The sequence below is a fragment of the Pleurodeles waltl genome, chromosome 6 (genome assembly GCF_031143425.1).
Source record: "Pleurodeles waltl isolate 20211129_DDA chromosome 6, aPleWal1.hap1.20221129, whole genome shotgun sequence".
In the NCBI taxonomy this organism is placed as follows: Eukaryota; Metazoa; Chordata; class Amphibia; order Caudata; family Salamandridae; genus Pleurodeles; species Pleurodeles waltl.
The window spans coordinates 730,240,363-730,261,924 of NC_090445.1; the positions used below are offsets into that span (position 1 = coordinate 730,240,363).

General features: G+C 46.2%; 1 protein-coding gene across 3 annotated transcripts in view; it reads right to left on the minus strand.

Annotated features, from left to right (window-relative positions):
• The window catches only part of LOC138300212 (restin homolog), an 898,198-nt gene that overhangs the window by 440,811 nt on the left and 435,825 nt on the right, over nucleotides 1-21,562 (minus strand). For all 3 annotated transcript variants that reach the window (XM_069239250.1, XM_069239251.1, XM_069239252.1), the window contains exon 12: nucleotides 2,845-2,914. In XM_069239250.1, the coding sequence (XP_069095351.1) occupies nucleotides 2,845-2,914 (70 nt within the window). The remainder of the gene's footprint in view (nucleotides 1-2,844; nucleotides 2,915-21,562) is intronic.

Sequence of the window (21,562 nt, forward strand, 5' to 3'; positions counted from 1 at the left end):
AACTTATTTTATCATTTGTACGCTCAGCATGGAGAGCACTAGCTGATCCTATGCTTAAAGAAACTGCCGCAAAAATGGCAAGGAACGTTGTCATTTTTCTAGCTCCGCGAGGATGCTGCTGGGCCAATCCTACCCTTAAAAACTCTTCTAGAAAAATAGACATTTGAGATGAGTAGTTTTAAAGAGTGTTGCATACAAATCAGCAGTTCTTCACCTAAAATTCGTGAGCTATTCAGAGTTCCCTACTTCCTTTTTTGCACATAGACAGACAGACAGATTATTCCCTCTCTTCTGCAGCATTATCTAAGCTCTAGTGTCACCTAGATTAGGGGATAGGGATGTTCCATGCTATTCCTGATAAAAGTGATCTGGACAAGAAGGCCAAACTACTGACTGAAGCCTGCAGTTTCTTTATTACCACCACGGTCGTTGGGCACCACATGTGGTTGCAAATTGAGCATGGGATATCCTTCAAGCTTCTCTGCATTCAACAAAAAGACCTCTACTAAAGCCATTCACTCCATTTGGAGATCATGTTGATGAGAAGTGGCCCAGCATACAATTCCCAAAGGCATGACACTCCGATCCTGATGGTGCCGGCATACGCTAAGTGGCAAGCTTGTCTCACCAAGACTGTAAGAGACTGCAGGAAGTTCACAAAAGTCCACCAATTATAACCTTCTTAGGAAAACGTGAAGACATTTCTGTTTAACAGGGCCCATACCTTCAGTGAAGACGTTCCCCAGGATCGCCATTCGCTCACCACTGATAAAAATGGACACTTTCTCTGCATCACTTCATGTAAAGGCAAGTGAATCCACTGAACATCCAGTAGATGTGAAGGAGGTACAACCAATAACCACGTTCCTTTAAAGGCAAAGCACTGACTGTGTGGGTGAAAATACTAAGAAAGCAACATCAAAGCCAGAGACAATTTAGGCAAAGAGTAAGCAACAAAAGGAGGGACTTGGTAAGTCTTGGGGTCCTGGTTTTTCACTGAACTCTACTGCACAAGTCTCTTGGTCCACCATCTCTATGCTGAAACTTTGCTCCATAGGGGTTAAAATCATCAGTGTATTCTGAGTCCAATCAAGAATCCTAATTTATGGTTCAATTCATATTTCATCTGGATTTTGAAGCTAATGTTGTTTATGTTTGGAAAAAAAAACTCTTGCCCTACCCCCCTTTATAGCTGTTGGTTTTCTCTCATCATCTCCATCCCAGACCTACATTAACTTCTCCCCTTCACAGCTGTACATTTGCAACTGTTTCCACTGTAGGAAACGAACCGCAATGTGCAGTGGATGTTCACCCACTTTTGCGGACAGGCCCTCCGACTAATATCTGTCTCAGCGCTAAATTTGTAGTTGTGGAACTTCAGCTGTGGTTGCAGAATATAGTCATTCGCAAATCCAATTTGTGAAGAAGAAAATGGTCAAACCATGATTTCGATTTTGGCCTTGCAAATGTATTTGTTTAAGCACACATTTAATTTTCGTGTGCCCAACCCACTGAGCTCAAAGTGCTTAAAACCTACTGGGATACCCAATGACGGTAACAACAGATATCGATGTTAAGCATTTTAAGGGTATCTGGTTTAATCAACCTTGAAAGGGTGGAGCGTTAAATCTACAGCACTGGGATTGCAACCAATGACACCCAGGGTACCCAGACTAAACTATCTTGACAACTCTTGTCGTAACTCAACCTATTATCATCAGCTTAGGAGTTTGCAACCTGTAAAATAGCCAAGTGTGTTAAGCGCATGTCACAGAGCTGAGCGTCAGGCATGTAATTATAAATTGCCAGATGGTCGGCACCTGCACCGCCCTGACCATGCGAATGCAATTAGAATACTTATTTTACCTTTCAGGGATCGATGTTATGAGTGACAGAGATGGCGATAATGACATGTTATATACAACATCAACAAAACCTCACGTTCCTTGTGTGCACTACATAAACAAAAGCGATAACATGCAGGATTCCGAGGGTGTTTCGTACAATATGCCCACCTTCCCTAATAAAAACTAAAACGGTGTCCTTGCTTTATTCGCAGAGAGACTCCTGTCCGGACATTCCATGAAGTGTGAAACCTTTCTGGTGGCCCTCAAATACCACCCCTTCCTTTGCATCACGCACCATCCCCTCCCAAACACCTGTTCCCTCGGCTCCAACAACTGTTGAGAGGAAAAGCTGGGCCTGCTCTCCTCTAAATCCTGCAGTAATTATCTGCGGCCTTTCAAGTTTTGGGGCTGCAGGTGGCAGACAAGCTTCTTCTCCAGCAGAGCAGATGTGTTTTGGAAGGGGGCGGGGTAGTGGCAGTTAAAGGGAATTTGCAAATGTGGGTTGTTGTAATTGAGTTCTTAGCCTCATGCCCTCGGAGGGCCTCGGCTTATCTAGGCCTGCATTCTGATGGCCGGGAACCTATATGAGAAAAGGATGAATGTCCTAGAATGTTCCCACATTTTAAACAGCTTTCCGTTTTTAATGTGTATTTCTACCCTTGCGACAGATACCGCCCACACTCCGTGTAGTTTTTTAAATGTATTTTTACATTTCCTTATATTTCAGAAGGATGCGGGGACTCCCCAACACTGGCTTGGAGTTCCCTCAGGACATGCCTCGGGTTACTTCGCAGAGGGATGGATGCTGAGGTGGGTATTAAGGATGTCCTCGCGCAGCCTGCCGTGGAACGGGAGCGGGTGAGAATGGTGGAGGGTGGGTTCCTGCACTAGAAGGTGAACACCTGTCCATCGGTCCCAGGTTTAAGCTGAATAGAGCACACGCTACATTAGGCTACGAAATCAAACAGCCCGAGAAATGCACATTTAAAATGCTTACCTCTTGAACTTCCTGCGGAGCCTGTTGACCCGACGGCCGCTGGGGTGCGAGATGCTCCAGGATGCAGCTCCTAAACGAAGAGGGGAGATTCAGCTGAAAGGGGTAGATCACATTATGTAGTTGTATGTTCATTTATACAGCACTGTACTCTAAGTTCTGTGCTCGAGGGTGAAATATTCCCTATACCATCTGGAATGTTGGGCGGGAAGAAAGGGTAAAGGTACACTTCAGTGTTGCGCTTCTGCTCGTCTATTAAACCTTGTATTCTATCTGGAGAAGTCTGGACCAGTTATTACAGCTCCTCTGAAGTAAGAACGCAACACCGTACTTCAGCTCAAATCTCTTCCAAATTTTTACACACCCATCACTTTCACTCATACGTGGGCGTGTCTTTCAAAAATTCCTTGATGCCATTGGTAAAGCTTTGTCCCGCATGAGGCGGTTTTGTTCCCGCCTTGCAGACTGACCTTGTTACATGGATTAATGCACAATTGTCGATATGCTTCAGGGTGGGCAAACTTTTTCTTTTGCATCTCCCCTTCATGCCTCATGGCTGCCATGGCACTCACAGCGCAAATAGCGCAGAACAGCACAAACTCCATCAGCGATATAGAAACCCTGGTCACATTGTTCACAGTTACCTAATCAGAGTAATTTCTTTTGGCTCTCCCCTTCACACTTCATAGCTTTCACAAAAACACTTGTAATTGATAAATTCTTTATGTAAAAAACACAGAAATCCTCAAAGCAGGTCTCCTCACACAGCGGGAGAGCTGATACTATAATATTCACTGCACTAGGGAAACTCAACTCATAATGCTTTGCAGGCCATTACTCTTAGAAAACATTTTTGCTCATAACTCAGCCTGTGATGGTCCTAGGACAATGAGACCACCACCAAAACGTTCACAACATTGTGCTCTGTCTTCATCATCTCTGAGCCCCCACCCTAGCTTAGTGGGGAACCAAAAATAACCACTCCCACCATTCAGTGTCTATTTAAGCTCTCTCATGGCTGGAACTTTTCCTTTAGAGTTGAGAGTAGTTTGTTTTTTAATGGCCGAGTTTGTAATGCCATTGCAGTAGGCATGTTAGCTCAGAAAATGTGTAAGGCACTACGCCCTCTAGGGGCTAAATATATGGAACTTTGCGTTACCTTCTGCCATTTTCTTTTCATGTGATTATGGCTCTAGGAGTTATCTATATGGTTACATGACTATGTTTCTCACAGATGCTATTTTCACTGTGGTGTCCCCTAAGGGCTGTTCTAAGCAATACAATTGAAATATCAACATAGTACAATATTCGCAGCACGGAAACTGGCCCCATAATGCTTTGCAGGGCATTACTTTTACAAAAGATTTGTGCTCATAACTCAGCCTGTGGTGGTCCTAGGACAACAGTACCACCTTCAAAACATTCACCACAATGCACTCTTTCTGTCTATATCATCTCTAGGTCCCCACACTAGATTAGTATGGACCCCAAAATATTAACTCCTCCCACCATTCAGTGTATTTTTAACCGCTTCTGTGCCCTGGACGAGGTGACCTCGTCCAGGGCTACAGTTCCCCTGTGCCTTGGACAAGGTCACCTCGTCCAAGGCACAGGGGAACTTGGGGGAGCGCTAGCACGCCCTCCCTGCACCCCCTTCCCCCCCCAAGGCGGGGATGGAAGGGGAAGAGCTTCCCCTTCCACCCCCGTCCCCCCCGGCAATCCGATGACGTCAGCGAGCGCACAGCGCGCCAACGTCATCTAGTGTTGCCAGGCGCGCTGGAAGCCATTTGCTTCCAGCGCGTCATCGGGAAAGGACCCAGAAGGTAAGTCCTTTCCGTTTTTGGGGGCGGGGGGTGGTGAAAACAGACACGGGGGGAAAGGAAAGGGTTTTTCCTTTCCCCCTGTGCCTGTTTTCACAAGATTCCTGCTCCACGATCGCGGGCAGGGCCCGCGATCGTGGAGCAGGAATCTCCACTAGACACCAGGGATTTTCTTGGCCATGTTTCTTTTGGGGGCGACCCCTTGGGCAAGGGTCGCCCCCCTGGGGGGCAATTTGTTTTAGTATTTCGCCCCCCCCGGGGGCAGTTCTGCCGATTTTTCGGCGGATCTGCCCCCAGGGGGGGGCGAAGACCACTAGACACCAGGGATTTTATTTTGGGTGTTTATTTTTGGGGCGACCCCTTGGGCAAGGGTCGCCCCCCCGGGGGCAATTTTTTTTTAGTATTTCATCCCCCCTTGGGGGCAGATCGCCTTTTTTTCCGGCGGATCTGCCCCCAGAGGGGGGGCGAAATCCACTAGACACCAGGGATTTATTTTTATTGTAAAGTTTCTTTTGGGGGCGACCCCTTGGGCAAGGGTCGCCCCACTGGGGGGCTATTTTTTTAGTATTTTGCCCCTTCCCCCGGGGAGGGGCCAAATCCACTAGACACCAGGGATTTTGTTTTTATTGTTTATTTTGGGGGCAACCCCTTGGGCAAGGGTCGCTCCCCTGGGGGGCTATTTTTTTTTTTTCTGTTTCTGCCCCCCCCGATGGCAGACCAGCCATTTTTTGGACGATCTGGCCCCCGGGGGGTGGAAGCACACTAGGCGCCGGGGATTGTGCTGTATGTGTGTGTGGTGTGTGTTTTGGGGCACCCCTTGGGCAACGGTCACCCCCCTAAAGTGGGGAAAGTTCGTATTGGCCATCTCTGCCCCTATTTTTGTAGGCCCATCTGCCCCCAAGGAGGGCAGAAACCACCAATACGGCAGGGATTTTTTGTTTTTGTTTTGTGTTGTGCAGGGGGTGCCCCCTTTGCGAAGGGTCGCCCCCTAAAGGGGGCACAGAGGTGTTGCCCATTTCTGCCCCCCTGGGGGGGAGATTGGGCAATTTTTTTATGCCCATCTACCCCCGAGGGTGGCAGGATCCACTTAGGTACCAGGGACAACTTCTAAGTTCTTGGTGGTGGGGTGTTTGTCAACTGGCAAAGTATTTGTATTTGTGATTATAACAATTTATTTCTTCTTTTTCTTCTAGTTCAACACTTTTGCTTCCTTTGCTGTGGATCTTTGCGGTTTTGGCAGTAGTTGTCCTGCGGTTTGCATAGTTGCATGTTTTAGGTAAGTGAAAGCAATTTACTCCAAAGGAGTATTGTTGACATGCATGAATGACATGTTTGTAGGTGGTGTACTATATGCAGTATTGTGTGTTTGACATTGTCCTTAGATTTGAGCACAGTGATGTTTGTGTTGTCATATGTCTAATTTTCTTTTTTTTTTTTCTTTTTAGTGGGATATCATTGGTGATTGCTGTGTCTGTGCAGAGTAGTTGCTTGGTGAGTAGCTTTTTCAGGCGAGTGGTATAGTTTTTTGTAGTACATAACTCTTTGTGATAAAGCTACACTTTGTTTATTACTTATTTTAGTGCTAGTTGTTGTTGGCAATCCATTTGTTGTTAGGATCATGGCTAGCCGCAAAGTGACCGCTCAGCAGGTTGTTCGCATGCTCTTTGAGTCGTCTTCAGACCATGATTACGACACTGACTCTGCATCTGAGGCAGAGGAGGAAGCAGGAGATTCTGTAAGTGAGTTTTCTGTCCGAGAGTATTCTTCTGATGAGGAAGCTACTCTCAGTGCAGGTGAAGGGCCTGTGTTAGAGGAGGACATTGATGTGCCAAGAGTGCAGCAGCCTGGGGCTGAAGGGTTTCCCATTAGAAGACCTGACACCTGGATTGCCCCAAACATGGAGCAGCCACAGTTACCTGCATTTACTGGTCTCCCAGGGTGTAGAGTTAATACGGAAAACTTTTTGCCTGTCCATTTCTTTCACTTGTTTATGGACAATGTATTTTTGGAAGAGATTGTGGAGCAGACAAATGTGTATGCAGAGCAATATTTGCGGGACAACGCTGCCAGACTTAAGCCTCAGTCTAGAGCTACTCAGTGGGTTCCCACATATATGGAAGAGATGAAAAGGTTTTTAGGTTTGTCTTTTTTGATGGGGTTGATCAGGAAGCCGTCACTGGCTTCTTATTGGTCTACTAGTCCCTTGATGGCAACTGCTATATTTCCTGCAACTATGACACGTAATCGGTATTTGCTTCTTCTTCGTATGCTGCATTTTGGAGACAATGCTTTAGCCTTGCCACGAGATCACCCTGATTGTGACCGTCTTTTTAAGATTAGGCCTGTCCTTGATCATTTTGTGGATCGGTTTTCAGAGGTCTATGTTCCAGGCAAAGAGATAAGTGTGGACGAGTCTTTGGTCCTTTTCAAGGGGCGTTTAGTTTTTAAGCAGTACATTCCTAGTAAGAGGGCACGGTATGGGATTAAATTGTATCTGCTGTCTGAAAGCAGTACAGGATATGTGTATAATTTCCGGGTCTACACTGGTAGGGATTCCAGTATTGACCCTCCTGGTTGTCCGGCCACTTTTGGAGTTAGCGAAAAAATTGTGTGGGAACTTGCTAGACGGCTGTTTAACAAAGGTCACCATTTGTACGTAGATAATTTCTACACTGGAGTGCAGTTGTTCAAGGAGTTGTTTAGGGTGGACACTGCTGCTTGGGGCACAATCCGTTCTAACCGGAAAGGTTATCCAAGGGAGCTTGTCTGTAAAAAACTTGAGAGGGGACAGTGCAGTGCCTTGCGGAATAATGAGCTGCTAGCTCTGAAATTTTCAGACAGGAGGAATGTGTACATGCTATTGACCATCCATGATGAGAGTACTTCCCCTGTGGCTGTTTGGGGTCAGGTTGCGGAAGTGCGCAAACCTGCGTGCATTTTGGACTACAATAGGCACATGGGTGGTGTTGATAGAGTAGATCAGAGGTTGGAACCTTACACTGCTCTTCGTAAGTCTTATGTGTGGTATAAAAAGTTGGCCCTACATTTATTTCATTTGGCAACTTTTAATGCCTTTATTGTATACAAGGATTGTCCACCTGAGTCAAGGATGACATTTGTTAAATTTCAGGAGTCGGTGATAGAAAGCCTTATTGTGGTGGAACCGGCAAGAGTTCCTAGAGTAGAAGTGGTGGAGGATGTGGCTAGATTGAAAGATCGGCACTTTCCAGATCACATTCCTCCCACTCCCAAAAAAGACTTGCTCACAAAGAAATGTAGAGTATGTGCCCGGAGATTAATCCGGAGGGAGAGCCGGATGTACTGCCCCGAATGCCCTTCAAAGCCTGGGCTGTGTGTGCCCGGCTGTTACAGAAGTTACCATACCAAAAAAAAATTCTGGGAAATACCGTGAGCGTAAGCTGTCTGTTTTATATTTTCATATGTTTCACGGTTGGGATCTCTGTCATGAATTTAGTTAGAGCTTTTGTGTTTGTAGTTTTGTGCTTATTTCATAATTAGTGGTTTCTTTGTTGTTTATAAACAAAAAAAGTGATGGCGGTGTGCGTGGGGTGGCGCTTGGCTGGCGGTGTGCTTGGGGTGGCGCTTGGCTGGCGGTGTGAGTGGGGTAGCGCTTGGCTGGCGGTGTGCTTGGGGTGGCGCTTGGCTGGCGGTGTGCTTGGGGTGGCGCTTGGCTGGCGGTGTGCTTGGGGTGGCGCTTGGCTGGCGGTGTGCTTGGGGTGGCGCTTAGCTGGCGGTGTGCTTGGGGTGGCGCTTGGCTGGCGGTGTGCTTGGGGTGGCGCTTGGCTGGCGGTGTGCTTGGGGTGGCGCTTGGCTGGCGGTGTGCTTGGGGTGGCGCTTGGCTGGCGGTGTGCTTGGGGTGGCGCTTGGCTGGCAGTGTGCTTGGGGTGGCGCTTGGCTGGCAGTGTGCGTGGGGTGGCGCTTGGCTGGCGGTGTCCTTGGGGTGGCGCTTGGCTGGCGGTGTGCGTGGGGTGGCGCTTGGCTGGCGGTGCCAGCCAAACGGCAGTCCACACTCCCATCAGCTGGTGTGATTCTTGTATCAGGCATGTGGGCGTATGTAAGTGATGGGCCCTTGAGTGGCGCGGTCTGTCGATGTGAGTGTTGTAATGTGCTGGGCCCGTGGCTGGCGGTGTGAATGGTCTTGTGCGTGTCATGTATGAAAGGTGTGTGAATGGACTGTAAAGCGGTTGGTGCCTTGTCGCGGCTTTACAGCTCACGAGCTGTGAGTCATTGGTTCAGTTTTTTGCCTTTCAGTTATTAGCAGTGCATTTCATTTTTGTGAAATCTCTTGTTAATAAAATTTGATCCACTGAACCATCACTCACCCTCGTGCCAAATCCAACCAGTATGTGTGGTAAAAATTACAAAACCTGCTCCGCTGTAATCAGGCGTCGCAGCACACCTGTGACACGCTAGGTGCCTCGGGTGGGACCCCGATGATAAAGCATGTCACCAACTTGGTTGGTGGGTGAGGGGTCTTTTTCACATAACCTAAGTGTGTTTCTTTTCACAATTTTAGTGTTTGGCACATCACGGACGTATGTGCACACATCAAAATGATATATTACAAAAATACCTGGGGGGAGGGGCCACCTATGTTTTTGGTCCTGGGTGCGGCCTTGATCTAGGGAAACCTACAAAACCCAGACATTTTTTAAAACTAGACACCCCAAGGAGTCCAGGGAGGTGTGGCTTGCGTGGCTCCCCCAACATTTTCTTACCCAGACTCCTCTGTAAACCTCACAATTTGCATAAAAAAGCATATTTTCCTGACCTTTCTTAGTAGGATAACCGCTCCTGCACAAAATTCCTACTCCCCAGTTTTCCCCTCAGTCTCCCAAGTAAAATGACACCTCACTTATGTGGGTCCCCAAAGCAGAGTCCGTCTAAAGATGTATAAAAGAATATGCCCTTATAAACTTGCTGTGCTATCCCTTCTATCTCTTCAAGTTTTGGGCCTTATTCTGTTGCAGGCACCTGGCCCACCCACACAAGTGAGGTATCATTTTTATCGTCAGACTTGGGGGAACGCTGGGTGGAAGGAAATTTGTGGCTCCTCTCAGATTCCAGAACTTTCTGTCACCGAAATGAGAGGAAAGGGTGTTTTTTTAGCCAAATTTTGAGGTTTGCAAAGGATTCTGGGTAACAGAACCTGGTCCGAGCCCCAAAAGTCACCCCATCTTGGATTCCCCTAGGTCTCTAGTTTTCAAAAATGCACAGGTTTGGTAGGTTTCCCTAGGTGCCGGCTGAGCTAGAGGCCAAAATCTACAGGTAGGCACTTTGCAAAAAACACCTCTGTTTTCTTTAAAAAAAATGGGATGTGTCCACGTTGCGTTTTGGGGCGTTTCCTGTCGCGGGCTTTAGGCCTACCCACACAAGTGAGGTATCATTTTTATCGGGAGACTTGGGGGAACATAGATTAGCAAAACAAGTGTTATTGCCCCTTGTCTTTCTCTATATTTTTTCCTTCCAAATATAGGAGAGTGTGTAAAAAAGACATCTATTTGAGAAATGCCCTGTAATTCACATGCTAGTATGGTCACCCCGGAATTCAGAGATGTGCAAATAACCACTGCTCCTCAACACCTTATCTTGTGCCCTTTTTGGAAATACAAAGGTTTTCTTGATAGCAATTTTTTACTCTTTATATTTCAGCAAATGAATTGCTGTATACCCGGTATAGAATGAAAATGCACTGCAGGGTGCAGCTCATTTATTGGCTCTGGGTTCCTCGGGTTCTTGATGAACCTACAAGCCCTATATATCCCCGCAACCAGAGGAGTCCCGCAGACGTAACGGTATATTGCTTTCGATAATCTGACATTGCAGGGAAAAGTTACGAGTAAAACGTAGAGAAAAATTGATGTTTTTTTCACCTCAATTTCAATATTTTTCTTTTTCAGTTGTTATTTTCTGTAGGAAACCCTTATAGGATCTACACAAATGACCCCTTGCTGAATTCAGAATTTTGTCTACTTTTCAGAAATTGGTTTCATGCCCATTTCTGTCACTGACTGGAAGGAGGCTGAAAGCACAAAAAATTGCAAAAATGGGGTATGTCCCAGTAAAATGCCAAAATTGTGTTGAAAAATTGGGTTTTCTGATTCAAGTCTGCCTGTTCCTGAAAGCTGGGAAGCTGCTGAGTTTAGCACCGCAAACCCTTTGTTGATGCCATTTTCAGGGGAAAAACCACAAGCCTTCTTCTGCAGCCCCTTTTTCATTTTTTTTTAAAAAAAAACGAAATTTTCACTGTATTTTGGCTAATTTCTTGGCCTCCTTCAGGGGAACCCACAAAGTCTGGGTACCTCTAGAATCCCTAGGATGTTGGAAAAAAAGGACGCAAATTTGGCTTGGTTAGCTTATGTGGACAAAAAGTTATGAGGACCTAAGCGCGAACTGCCCCAAATAGGCAAAAAAAGGCCTGGCACAGGAGGGGGAAAAGGCCTGGCAGCGAAGGGGTTAAGCTCTCTCATGGTTGTAACTTTTGTTTTACAGCTGGGAGTAGTTTGTGTTTTGAAGGCCTTGTTTGTAATTTCATTGCAGTAGGCCTTCTAGCCCTACAAATATGTAATGTGCTGTGCTCTCTAGGAGCTAAATATATGTTCTAGTGCATTACTTTCTGACATTTTCTTTTCATGTGGTTATGCTCTCTAGGGGCTAACTTTATGGTTACATGACCATGTTTCTTACAAATGCTATTTTCATTGTGCTGTCCTCTAGGGGCTGTTCTGAGCATTACAGCCGAATGGCAAAAGTTTATTTCTGATAAAGGTTTTTATTGGGTTTACAGGATAATTGTATATGTTTTAATAATCTCTCCTTATTGCAATTATGACCATGATTCAGGATAACTTAACATCCTGATTACACTATGACTGTTTGAACACTCTTGATATCTTTGAGTGACCCTTCTAGTTTATTTCTCTTGTTACTCCTCTGTGGCTGTCTTGTGTCTTTTTTGGAAATTGTGCTAGCAAGCCAGCAACTCCGATGGCGGTGTGGTGAAAGTGGTATTCTATTAAAATTAGCATGGCAGATTTAAATTAGAATGCTAAATGGCAACATTTTCATTTCTGGCTGCAGATAGAGGAAGAAGGTAAATGGAAGTGCTTTAGTTATATGCAGCGCCACTGGAATTATGTGGTAGGAAAAGACAAAATTATGAGGCAGGGTTGACCAATTTATGTGGCAATAAAAGTCCAGTAATGAATTTACAAAGCCAATAGCTCCAACTCAAGCAAATGCGAGACCTATTGCATTGCGAATGCTTGTTATGTATCCTAGCAGAGCAGGTGACTCAGACCTTATGTGATAAACAGAAGAGGAGCTTGAGAAGCACTACTAAACAAAAGCCTTTGAATCTGACCACATGTTGATCTTACGCAGTACTGGATTTGATTTGGCAAGAGTTGAGAGCTGAAGAAGAGTGCCTGTATTACACAGATTATACTCAATGCGGTATGTCTGGCATTACAATGGCGAAAGCTAGTGATCAAGGCTGTAGGCCTTATTGGTTATGTGGGAAAATATATTCCATTGGTCAGATCTGCTTAATGTGAAAAGTTATGACAAAGACAGGGGGGCCTGATACATTTATTGTGAGAAACATATGTTAAAGCCAAAAGGCCATTATGAGTGGGCTGTGATACTGTGTTAAAGCCTGAAGGTGGGCATTTTATAGCATGAGTTCTCATAGCTTACCATAATAGGCAAGAGTTTTGGTTACGACCCCTGTTTTTTTCCTATTCCAATGCGTTTTTAGGTCATGCTTGACAATTCCACTTTCTGTGAGGGCTTATGTGATCAAGAGAAAGAGCTATGAGAAGTAGTACTAGGTGATGGACTCAGGCTCCGCTCACAGATTGATCTTTTCTCCAAGCTTCTGATTCAAATTCAGTTGTGTTAGCCTGCCTGATGGGTACTTCCACTGCTCATTACTGAAAGTGACACAGTTAACACAGACCCCACATCAAATACACTAATTCTGCTGGATCACAAAAGTCCAAACAATAAGTAAAGATACCTGTAAATTCTGTATTTAACTTGGCACATTTGCTGTACTTCAAATATATTGTTCAAAAGTCGAGCTATGTATTCTAACAAATTGCTGCTCTTTTTTAACATGGGGATTGGTGGTTACAAACTGCTCTCACTTTGTAGTCAGAGAAAGAAAAGTAACGTGAGTTATCTGACAATCTTGCTGGGGCACAGAGAGAGTGAATAGAAAAGCAATAGAATGTATTTCTTTTTTGTAACAAATAGCAGAATGTAAATACCTGTAAATGAACTGTACACATTCAGCAGTTAGGAAAGCAACAATGAAGCACTTTTTTCTAATTCTGAAGTGTAATGGAAACAAAGCTTTTTATGCAATCAAAACAAATCAAGGCACTTTACTTGGTAATGCACATATGATAAATATTCACGAAACCCTATTTCCACACATTGTCATTTGTGTGTGATATAGTTTTAGCACTAAAGGTGTACGTCTGTGCAAATTTAGGGGTCCATTTCAATAGAAAATGAGTTGTCTGTAAAATGACAATGCACTACCACATGATGCTTTAATTACATTGAAAAATCGCCTACCTCATGCCCATTAAAGCTAGTTGGGTTGTCAAAGGTTGTCATTTTAGAAATTGGGCTGTGGATCTAAAACGTTTGGGAAGCACTGGTGTAAACACAATGACCAATACATTAGGAAGGTTTTTAACATCCTGAATTCTATCAATTATTGTAAGAAGAGGTTTTATATTGAGCTGATTATTAAAAACAAATGAAGTGGCTTTACACTGTGAACAGGGAGGAGTTTACATTGTGACCTCTTTGGTAAAGACCAAACACAGGGATTTTACATTGTGAACTATTTGACAACACAATATGAATGGGTTTACAATGTCAACTCTCTGACAAATGCAAGAGGAAAGTTTAGTAAATATATCTTTTTTCTAAGGTTCAGTCACAGGAAATGCAATAGGAAGGGGTTTTATACTGTGAACTCCATAACATATACCACAAGAAGATGCTTGACATATTGAACTGTTTCACAAGCTCATCAAGAGTTGGTTTTACATTGTCAAATAAGACAAATGCAACAGGAAGGGGTTTAGAACAGATATCCCTTTTCAGATCCAGCCACAGTGAACGCTTTGTGTCTTGAGAAGGCAGGCTAATGTTCATATCAATGTATACTTTGGGTCTGCCTAAACTGTTTAATGGATCTCTCTAGAAAGAGACCACATGCTCATGTATATGTCATGTTAAATCTAATAGGCTTACTTGATTCTGAAATATGGTGACAAAGGCAAAAGTCATCCCATTTTACATTGTGAATGACTTGACAAAGCCTGAAGGCCTAACGTACAAGTTACTTACCTTCTGTAACAAAATATCTGGTAGCAACATAATCTTGTTGCAGATTTCTTACCTTAGAATTTTCCCCAGGCATCAGACTGGATCCAGAGATTTTTCTTCGAGCAATACCCTTGTGCATCGGTAGGTGGCGTCGGTAGACTCCGCGGGTGTCATTTGCATCATGGTCACCGTGATGACGTCAGGAGTAGAATATAGACACCGCCCTCACGCATTGACGTCAGTTTCTTTAAACAACTTTCCATGCCAAAGAGCAGAGCCGCTAAGAACACTGAGATTGGTGCGCCAGAGCTAAGGACATGAAAGGGGGAATCCCTGTCCCTAGAAGTCAGTTTGCAAGCGGGGAGGATGGGTGGGAGGTAAGGAATCTACAACTAGAATATGTCTCTACCAGATATTTCATTACCGAAGGTAAGTAACTTGTACATCTGATACAGACTTCTAGTTGCAGGTTCATTACCATAGAATAGATACCCAAGCAAAGCCATCCTCGGAGGTGGGCTGCGAGCCAGGACCATACTAGGAAGTCCTGCAGGACCAAACGACCAAAGTAGGCATCCCGACGGACCTGACTGTCCAGACAGCAGTGCTTAGCAAACGTGTGCAGGGACGCCCACGTAGCTGCCTGGCAGATATCCAGGACAGGAACTCCGTGTGCTAACGCAGTGGAAGCAGCAGTTGCTCTAGTGGAATGAGCACACAAGCCCTCAGGAGGTTGCTTCTTGGCCAAAGTGTAGCACATTTTGATGCAAAGAAGCACCCATCGAGAGATGGTACACTTTTGCACCGCCTTCCCTTTTTTTCGCACCCACATACCCAACGAAGAGTTGATCGTCCACCTGAACGCCAACGCTACTTTTGGGTCCAGATGGTGGAGTCTCTCCTCCTCATGGGAAGGATGTAGGGGTGCATAGAAAGTAGGCAGAGTGATGGACTGGCTTCCATGAAAGTGTGTAACCACCTTAGGAAGGAAGGAAGCCTTAGTGCGCAACACTACTTTGTCATGGAGCACAGACAGGTATGGAGGTTTTGAGGAAAGGGCCTGAAACTCACTCACCCTGCGAGCAGAGGTGATACCAACAAGAAAGACAGTTTTGAAGGTGAGGAGCCGCAAGGGACAATTATGCATTGGCTCAAAGGGAGTACACATCAAATTAGTAAGGAAAAGGATTAAAGTCCCATTAAGGCATGATAAATGGAGTGGGAGGAAATAAATGGGTCAGTCCTTTTAGGAATCTACTCACTATAGGAGATTTAAAGAGTGAGGGCTGATCATGTAGCCTAAGAAAGGTCGAAATGGCAGATAAATACCCTTTTTTAAGGGTGCCCAAAGCAGAGCCCTGCTGGGCCAAAGAAAGAATGAACAGAAGAACCTCAGATATAGGGGCAGAAAGGGGATCAACAGACTTGTTGGTAAACCATGCCACAAATTTATTCCGACAGGCATATACAGTTTTGGTTGATGGACGCCTGTGGTCTTTAAAAGTTGCTTCTTTGTTGCAAAGTTGCAGTCTTTGTGGAACAGGGCAGCTGTCCTCACGAGTTCTTGGTCCTTTTAGATGCAGGCAAGTCCTCTGAGGCTTCAGAGGTCGCTGGACTCTAGGGGAAGTGGGGAGAAAGGCCGGTAGGGCTGGGGCCAAAGCAGTTGGTGTCTCCGTCTTCTCTGCAGGGCTTCAGGTCAGCAGTCCTCCTTCGTCTTCAGGTTGCAGGAATCTATCTTGCTTGGTTCTGGGGGCCCCTAAATACTCAATTTAGGGGTGTGTTTAGGTCTGGGGGGTTAGTAGCCAATGGCTACTAGCCCTGAGGGTGGCTACACCCTCTTTGTGCCTCCTTCCTGAGGGGAGGGGGGCACATCCCTAATCCTATTGGGGGAATCCTCCATCTGCAAGATGGAGGATTTCTAAAAGTCAGAGTCACCTCAGCTCAGGACACCTTAGGGGTTGTCCTGACTGGCCAGTGACGACTCCTTGTTTTTCTCATTATCTCCTCTGGCCTTGCCGCCAAAAGTGGGGCCGTGGCCGGAGGGGGCGGGTATCTCCACTAGCTGGGATGCCCTGTGGCGCTGTAACAAAGGGGGTGAGCCTTTGAGACTCACCGCCAGGTGTAACAGTTCCTGCAGGGGGAGGTGAGAAGCACCTCCACCCAGTACAAGCTTTGTTACTAGCCACAGAGTGACAAAGGCACTCTCCCCATGTGGCCAGAAACATGTCTGGTGTATGGCAGGCTGGCAAAACTAGTCAGCCCACACTGGAAGTCGGGTATGTTTTCAGGGGCCATCTCTAAGATGCCCTCTGGGTGTATTTCACAATAAAATGTACACTGGCATCAGTGTGCATTTATTGTGCTGAGAAGTTTGATACCAAACTTCCCAGTTTTCAGTGTAGCCATGATGGTGCTGTGGAGTTCGTGTTTGACAGATTCCCAGACCATATACTCTTATGGCTACCCTGCACTTACAATGTCTAAGGTTTTGCTTGGACACTGTAGGGGCATAGTGCTCATGCACCTATGCCCTCACCTATAGTACAGTGCACCCTGCCTTAGGGCTGAAAGGCCTGCTAGAGGGGTGACTTATCTATGCCATGGGCAGTGTGAGGTTGGCATGGCACCCTGAGGGGAGTGCCATGCTGACTTAGTCATTTTCTCCCCACCAGCACACACAAGCTGGCAAGCAGTGTGTCTGTGCTGAGTGAGGGGTCCCCAGGGTGGCATAAGACATGCTGCAGCCCTTAGAGACCTTCCCTGGCATCAGGGCCCTTGGTACCAGTTACAAGGGACTTACCTGGATGCCAGGGTGTGCCAATTGTGAGACAAAGGTACAGGTTAGGGAAAGAACACTTGTGCTGGGGCCTGGCTAGCAGGCCTCAGCACACTTTCAAATCATAACTTGGCATCAGCAAAGGCAAAAAGTCATGGGGTAACCATGCCAAGGAGGCATTTCCTTACAGGGGGTGAGGGGCAGAGAAAAGAACGAGGGACTGAGCAGTAGCCAGGGAATCCTTGAATCTCTCCAAGTCCGCTTGGTCTCCGAAGAGACGTGAGCCATCAAAGGGCATGTCTATGAGTGACTGTTGGACATCCCCAGAAAAACCAGAAGTACTCAACCAGGTGTGGTGTCGTAAGGCCACCGTCGTAGCAACCGATCTGCCCAGAGAGTCGGTTGTTTCCATCCCACAACGGATTGTGAACTTTGCCGCATCTCTCCCATCGTTCACAGCTTGGGAGACGATAGCACAGGCCTCCTCCGGTATCTGCGGCAGGACTTGCGCAACCGTATCCCACAAAGAGTGGGTATAGTGGCCCAAAAGGCATGCGGTGTTCATAGACCACAGCGCGAGACTGGAGGAAGAAAATAACTTCTTGCCAAACTGTTCCAGCCTTTTGGATTCCCTGTCCGGGGTGCGGAAGGGAATGCGCCTGAAGAAGAGGAAGACTGGATAACAAGACTCTCAGGCGTGGGGTGTTGGGACAGGAATTTAGGGTCATTTGGAGCAGGCCGATGGTGGCACGTGAGCCCCTGTGTTGGGTTTGGACCAGGTACCCAAAAGGACATCGGTGAGGGCTTTATTAAACCACAAAGGGGTTCTGAAGTAGAAGCCCCAGGCTGAAGCACCTCCATCAGGAGATTAGACCTGACCGCAACAGTGGGAAGCTCAAGACCAAGGAACTCAGCTTCCCTACTGACCACCACACCGTAAGTCGCTCCCTCCGTCGTAGCCACAGTAGGAGGAGAAAGCCTGCGAGCATCAGGAGAAGTATCCAGACCACTGGCTTTGCCCAATTCCTGAGCTCAGTCCATAGAAGGGTCATCCTGGTATTCTTAAGGCTCCAAGGACCCCTCCAATCCCTCCTCAAATTTGTACCCAAAAGAAAAAGAGTCCGAATCCGACCTAGGGCGAATAGGACCCATCAAAGTCGAAGGAGGCGTCGGCCGACACCGCACCAACTCGTCCGGGATAAGGATTGGGTCGACAACGATAGTGGGCACTACTGACGTCGGGAACGTCGACAATCAACCCGGCGCCGGGGAAGGTCTCAAGGGTGCGACCGGGGCCGGTGCATATTTGCACCCAGATCCGGAGGTGACCTCGGTGGCCAGAGCCAAAGCCGCCGGCGCGGAACCCGAAGGACCTTCGGCTGAACCCCTTGGGCCCGAAAGCGCCGTATCGGGGTCGGACACCCCCAAAGATGAGGTGCATGGCCTCATAAAACTCTTTAAGCTGGGTGGATGTCGCTCCGGCAAACTCAAGGAAGCGCGGAGCTGACCCAGACCCAAGCTCCGAGGATGGAGGCCTTGTGCGTGGACGCTCCTCCCACGTCACGTTGACTGAGTGACGGGGCGAAGTCAGAGAGCGATGGGATCTCTTCAATGACTTCTTCTTACCTTGACCTGAGGATCTGGAAGAAGACGAGTGGTGATAGCTCCGCGACCAGTCTCCAGACCTTCATCTTGAGTGAGACCGGGACCTACGCGGAGTCGAGTGCCGGGCTGCCATTAGCTTTAGGGACCGCTACCTCAAAGCCTTCGGGTGCATGGCCCGGCACTTGGAGCACAACTTCGGGTCGTAGTCGCACTCGAGACACCACAGACAAACCTGATGAGGATCCGACATCGTACGATGACAGTCCATGCACGGCTTGAACCGGTATTCGGGGACATCCTTGATGCACCAAATTTCACACAAAAACACGACAAAACGGTCCAATTCGGTCAAAAATAGACCAGGGTAGTTCTTCTTCAGATCAGCGTGTGGCGCGGAAAGAAAAGAAAAGACGTCACTGCGCAAGGGCAGCGTCTATATTCTATTCCCAACGTCATCACAGCGACTAGGACGCCGACGGCGCCCGCGGAGTCGGCCAACGCCACCTACCGACGTGCAAGGGTATTGCTCGAAGAAAAATCTCCGGATCCAGTCTGATGCCTGGGGGAAATTCTAAGGTAAGGAATCTGCAACTCGAAGTCTCTATCAGATATGGCTGATTGTGAAAAGCTCCATGTGTTGCAATAGGCCCATATAGGGGCTTTGTAGGGTTTTAAGCTTGGATAATGTTGGTGCGTAAATTGCCACTTTGCATCAAATACATAACAGGAACAGACTAGGTATAACAGGTTATGTACCCCCATGGTATTTCTTTAGGGTATATGATTTGTACCCTACGGTTTTACAAAGCCCTTTTAGGAACCCTCCTAGGAGGGGTTTTAGAGTGCGAGTCCACTTGAAATACTATAAATATTTCTAATTTTGTGCTTAGTCTGTAGTTTTGTGCTAAGTTTAAAAAAAAAACATTGACTGGGCATTCATTTATTGTTAGTTTTGTGCAATGATGAGTTTTGAATAATGCCCTAGAGTCAATCTCGGACTGCTTTTCTGCATTACCCTGCAGCTCAACCTCAAGAGGGGTGTTTGATTCCCAGTTTGAGGGACTGTGGTACAGAGACTCCAGGACAGCAAAGAATAAAGTCCTCCTTTTATAAAATCGAGGCCCTGGGGTCCCAATTACATTAGGCCCTGTATCCTCAAATACAACAGGAAGGGGTTTGCATTGTGGCGATTCTGACGGATGCAGTAAGAGATGGTTGTAAACGCGAACAAATACAATAGGAATGGTTTCTAAAATGTGAAATTTCCGACAGCCTCAGTAGGAAGGGATTTTTACAATTGTGTTCTCTCTGACAAATATAACAGGAAGGGGTTTTACATTGTTTACTCTGGACAAACACCATAGGAAAGGGAACTGCATTGTGAACTCTCTAACAAATACTATAGGAACATGTATTAAATTGTGAACTTTAGGACAAACACCATAGGAAGGTGTTTTGCACTGTGAACTCTGACAAAACTATACAAATGGGTATTAAATTGTGAACTCTAACAAATGCAACAGAAAGTGCTTTACAAGGTGAACTCTGGAAAATACAAAACGTCAACTCCACAGCAAACAGCAATGGGGGTATTACATTTTTAACCATCAGTGATAGTTGCCTAAGTACAGGCTTGGAAGTGCAGTTTCATAGAGGGTACCTATGGCGAAGCCCTAGTTAAGCTACGATCAATAGCACGTAAAGGGCTCCTGGACTCAATATTCAACTTAAAACTAGAAAAGAGAAGGGAGGAGACAGGGGAGGGGACAGGGATCATGGTCTGGGTAGGACCTCAGACAAAGTTAAATGGCCTGAAAGTGTGGGCCAATCAGTGCGAAATGAGGAATAAGGGATGAGAAGGTAAAGTCATGTCGGATTAAGACTCTTTATTTTGGGGAGAGTCACCAGATGGGGACCTCAATTTACAACATCACATGAGGGTGGTTTTTGGACTATTGGAACGAGTCAGTTCCAGTGGGCAGGGACTTCAGTGTCTGAAGGAGTGTATCCCAGGTACCAGCTACAGAGTTTCTATAGCGACCTCTGGCCCCTTTCTCGTAAAGCGCTTGGTTCGATTGGGACCAGTGCTTTAAATGGAAAAATAGAAGTGCAGGTACTCTGTATCAAAGTACCTGCTTGTTTCTTAGAAGTGCCGGTACTCCCCAATTAAAAGTATTACATTGTTCTTGAGAAGAGTCAGTACTTTCCCTCGCAAAATAAAAAAGTGCCGGTACTCAGTACCGGACAGTAGCGGCCCATTTAAAGCACTGATTGGGACCATGACACAAAAGATCAGTGAGATTTAGCGGATAGATCGCTTTGCAATAATGATGGCAAGGTTGGTAAAGAGGGAGACTGTTGTGCCTTTCTTGGACCTTTTATATATGCCTAGTGACACTAAAGTCCATTATTGGGTGATGGGTTTACATGTGAGACAGAATAGTAGGTCTAAAATCAGAGGCCAGTAGTGCTCTAATGAAGGGCAAGACTACAGCATGAGTAGGAGATCGGCTGAGGACCCCAGGTAGCTTGGGAAGATGAAATTTGCTTGTCGAAAAAATTTAGTCATAGCTGCAGGAAACAAGTACATTTTAAATGTATTTATAGAACTTTTATGACCCCTGACAAGGCATTGCAGCTCTGTGGAGTGTAAAGTATTTTATGAACTTGAACTTGACATTGCAGGAAACCAAGTGTGGGAAGGTCAAGGCTGGTGACCATTCTTTCTCATCACAGGCCCTGCCAGCCTCCACTTCTTTCTCTCAGAGGGAAAATAGTGAAGTTGAAGAGTGAGAAAAGAAGACCTCATTAAACCAGGTGATGATCCTACAACTAAATCCCATGGGGCATATGGTATGGATGAGTGTGTGTTTCAGACTCTGCTTTGGCTATGGCCCAGTATTGGCGAAGAGTGTGTTGTATCGTGAGGTGCATTAGGAACTGGCCCTAGGGGATTTCTAACTGTTCTGTTAGCTCTCAAATGTAAGAAGATGGTTGTTTTGAAATAGATTGCCTAACTTCATTAGGTTTATTGCATTCCAATGAGTTAAATGCCACTGCCCAAGAGTTGCCACCACCTGGTTCAAATTACAGTCAAGTAAATCCCCGTTAGTATGATACATTCGGAACCTCAAATAGTGGAAAGCAG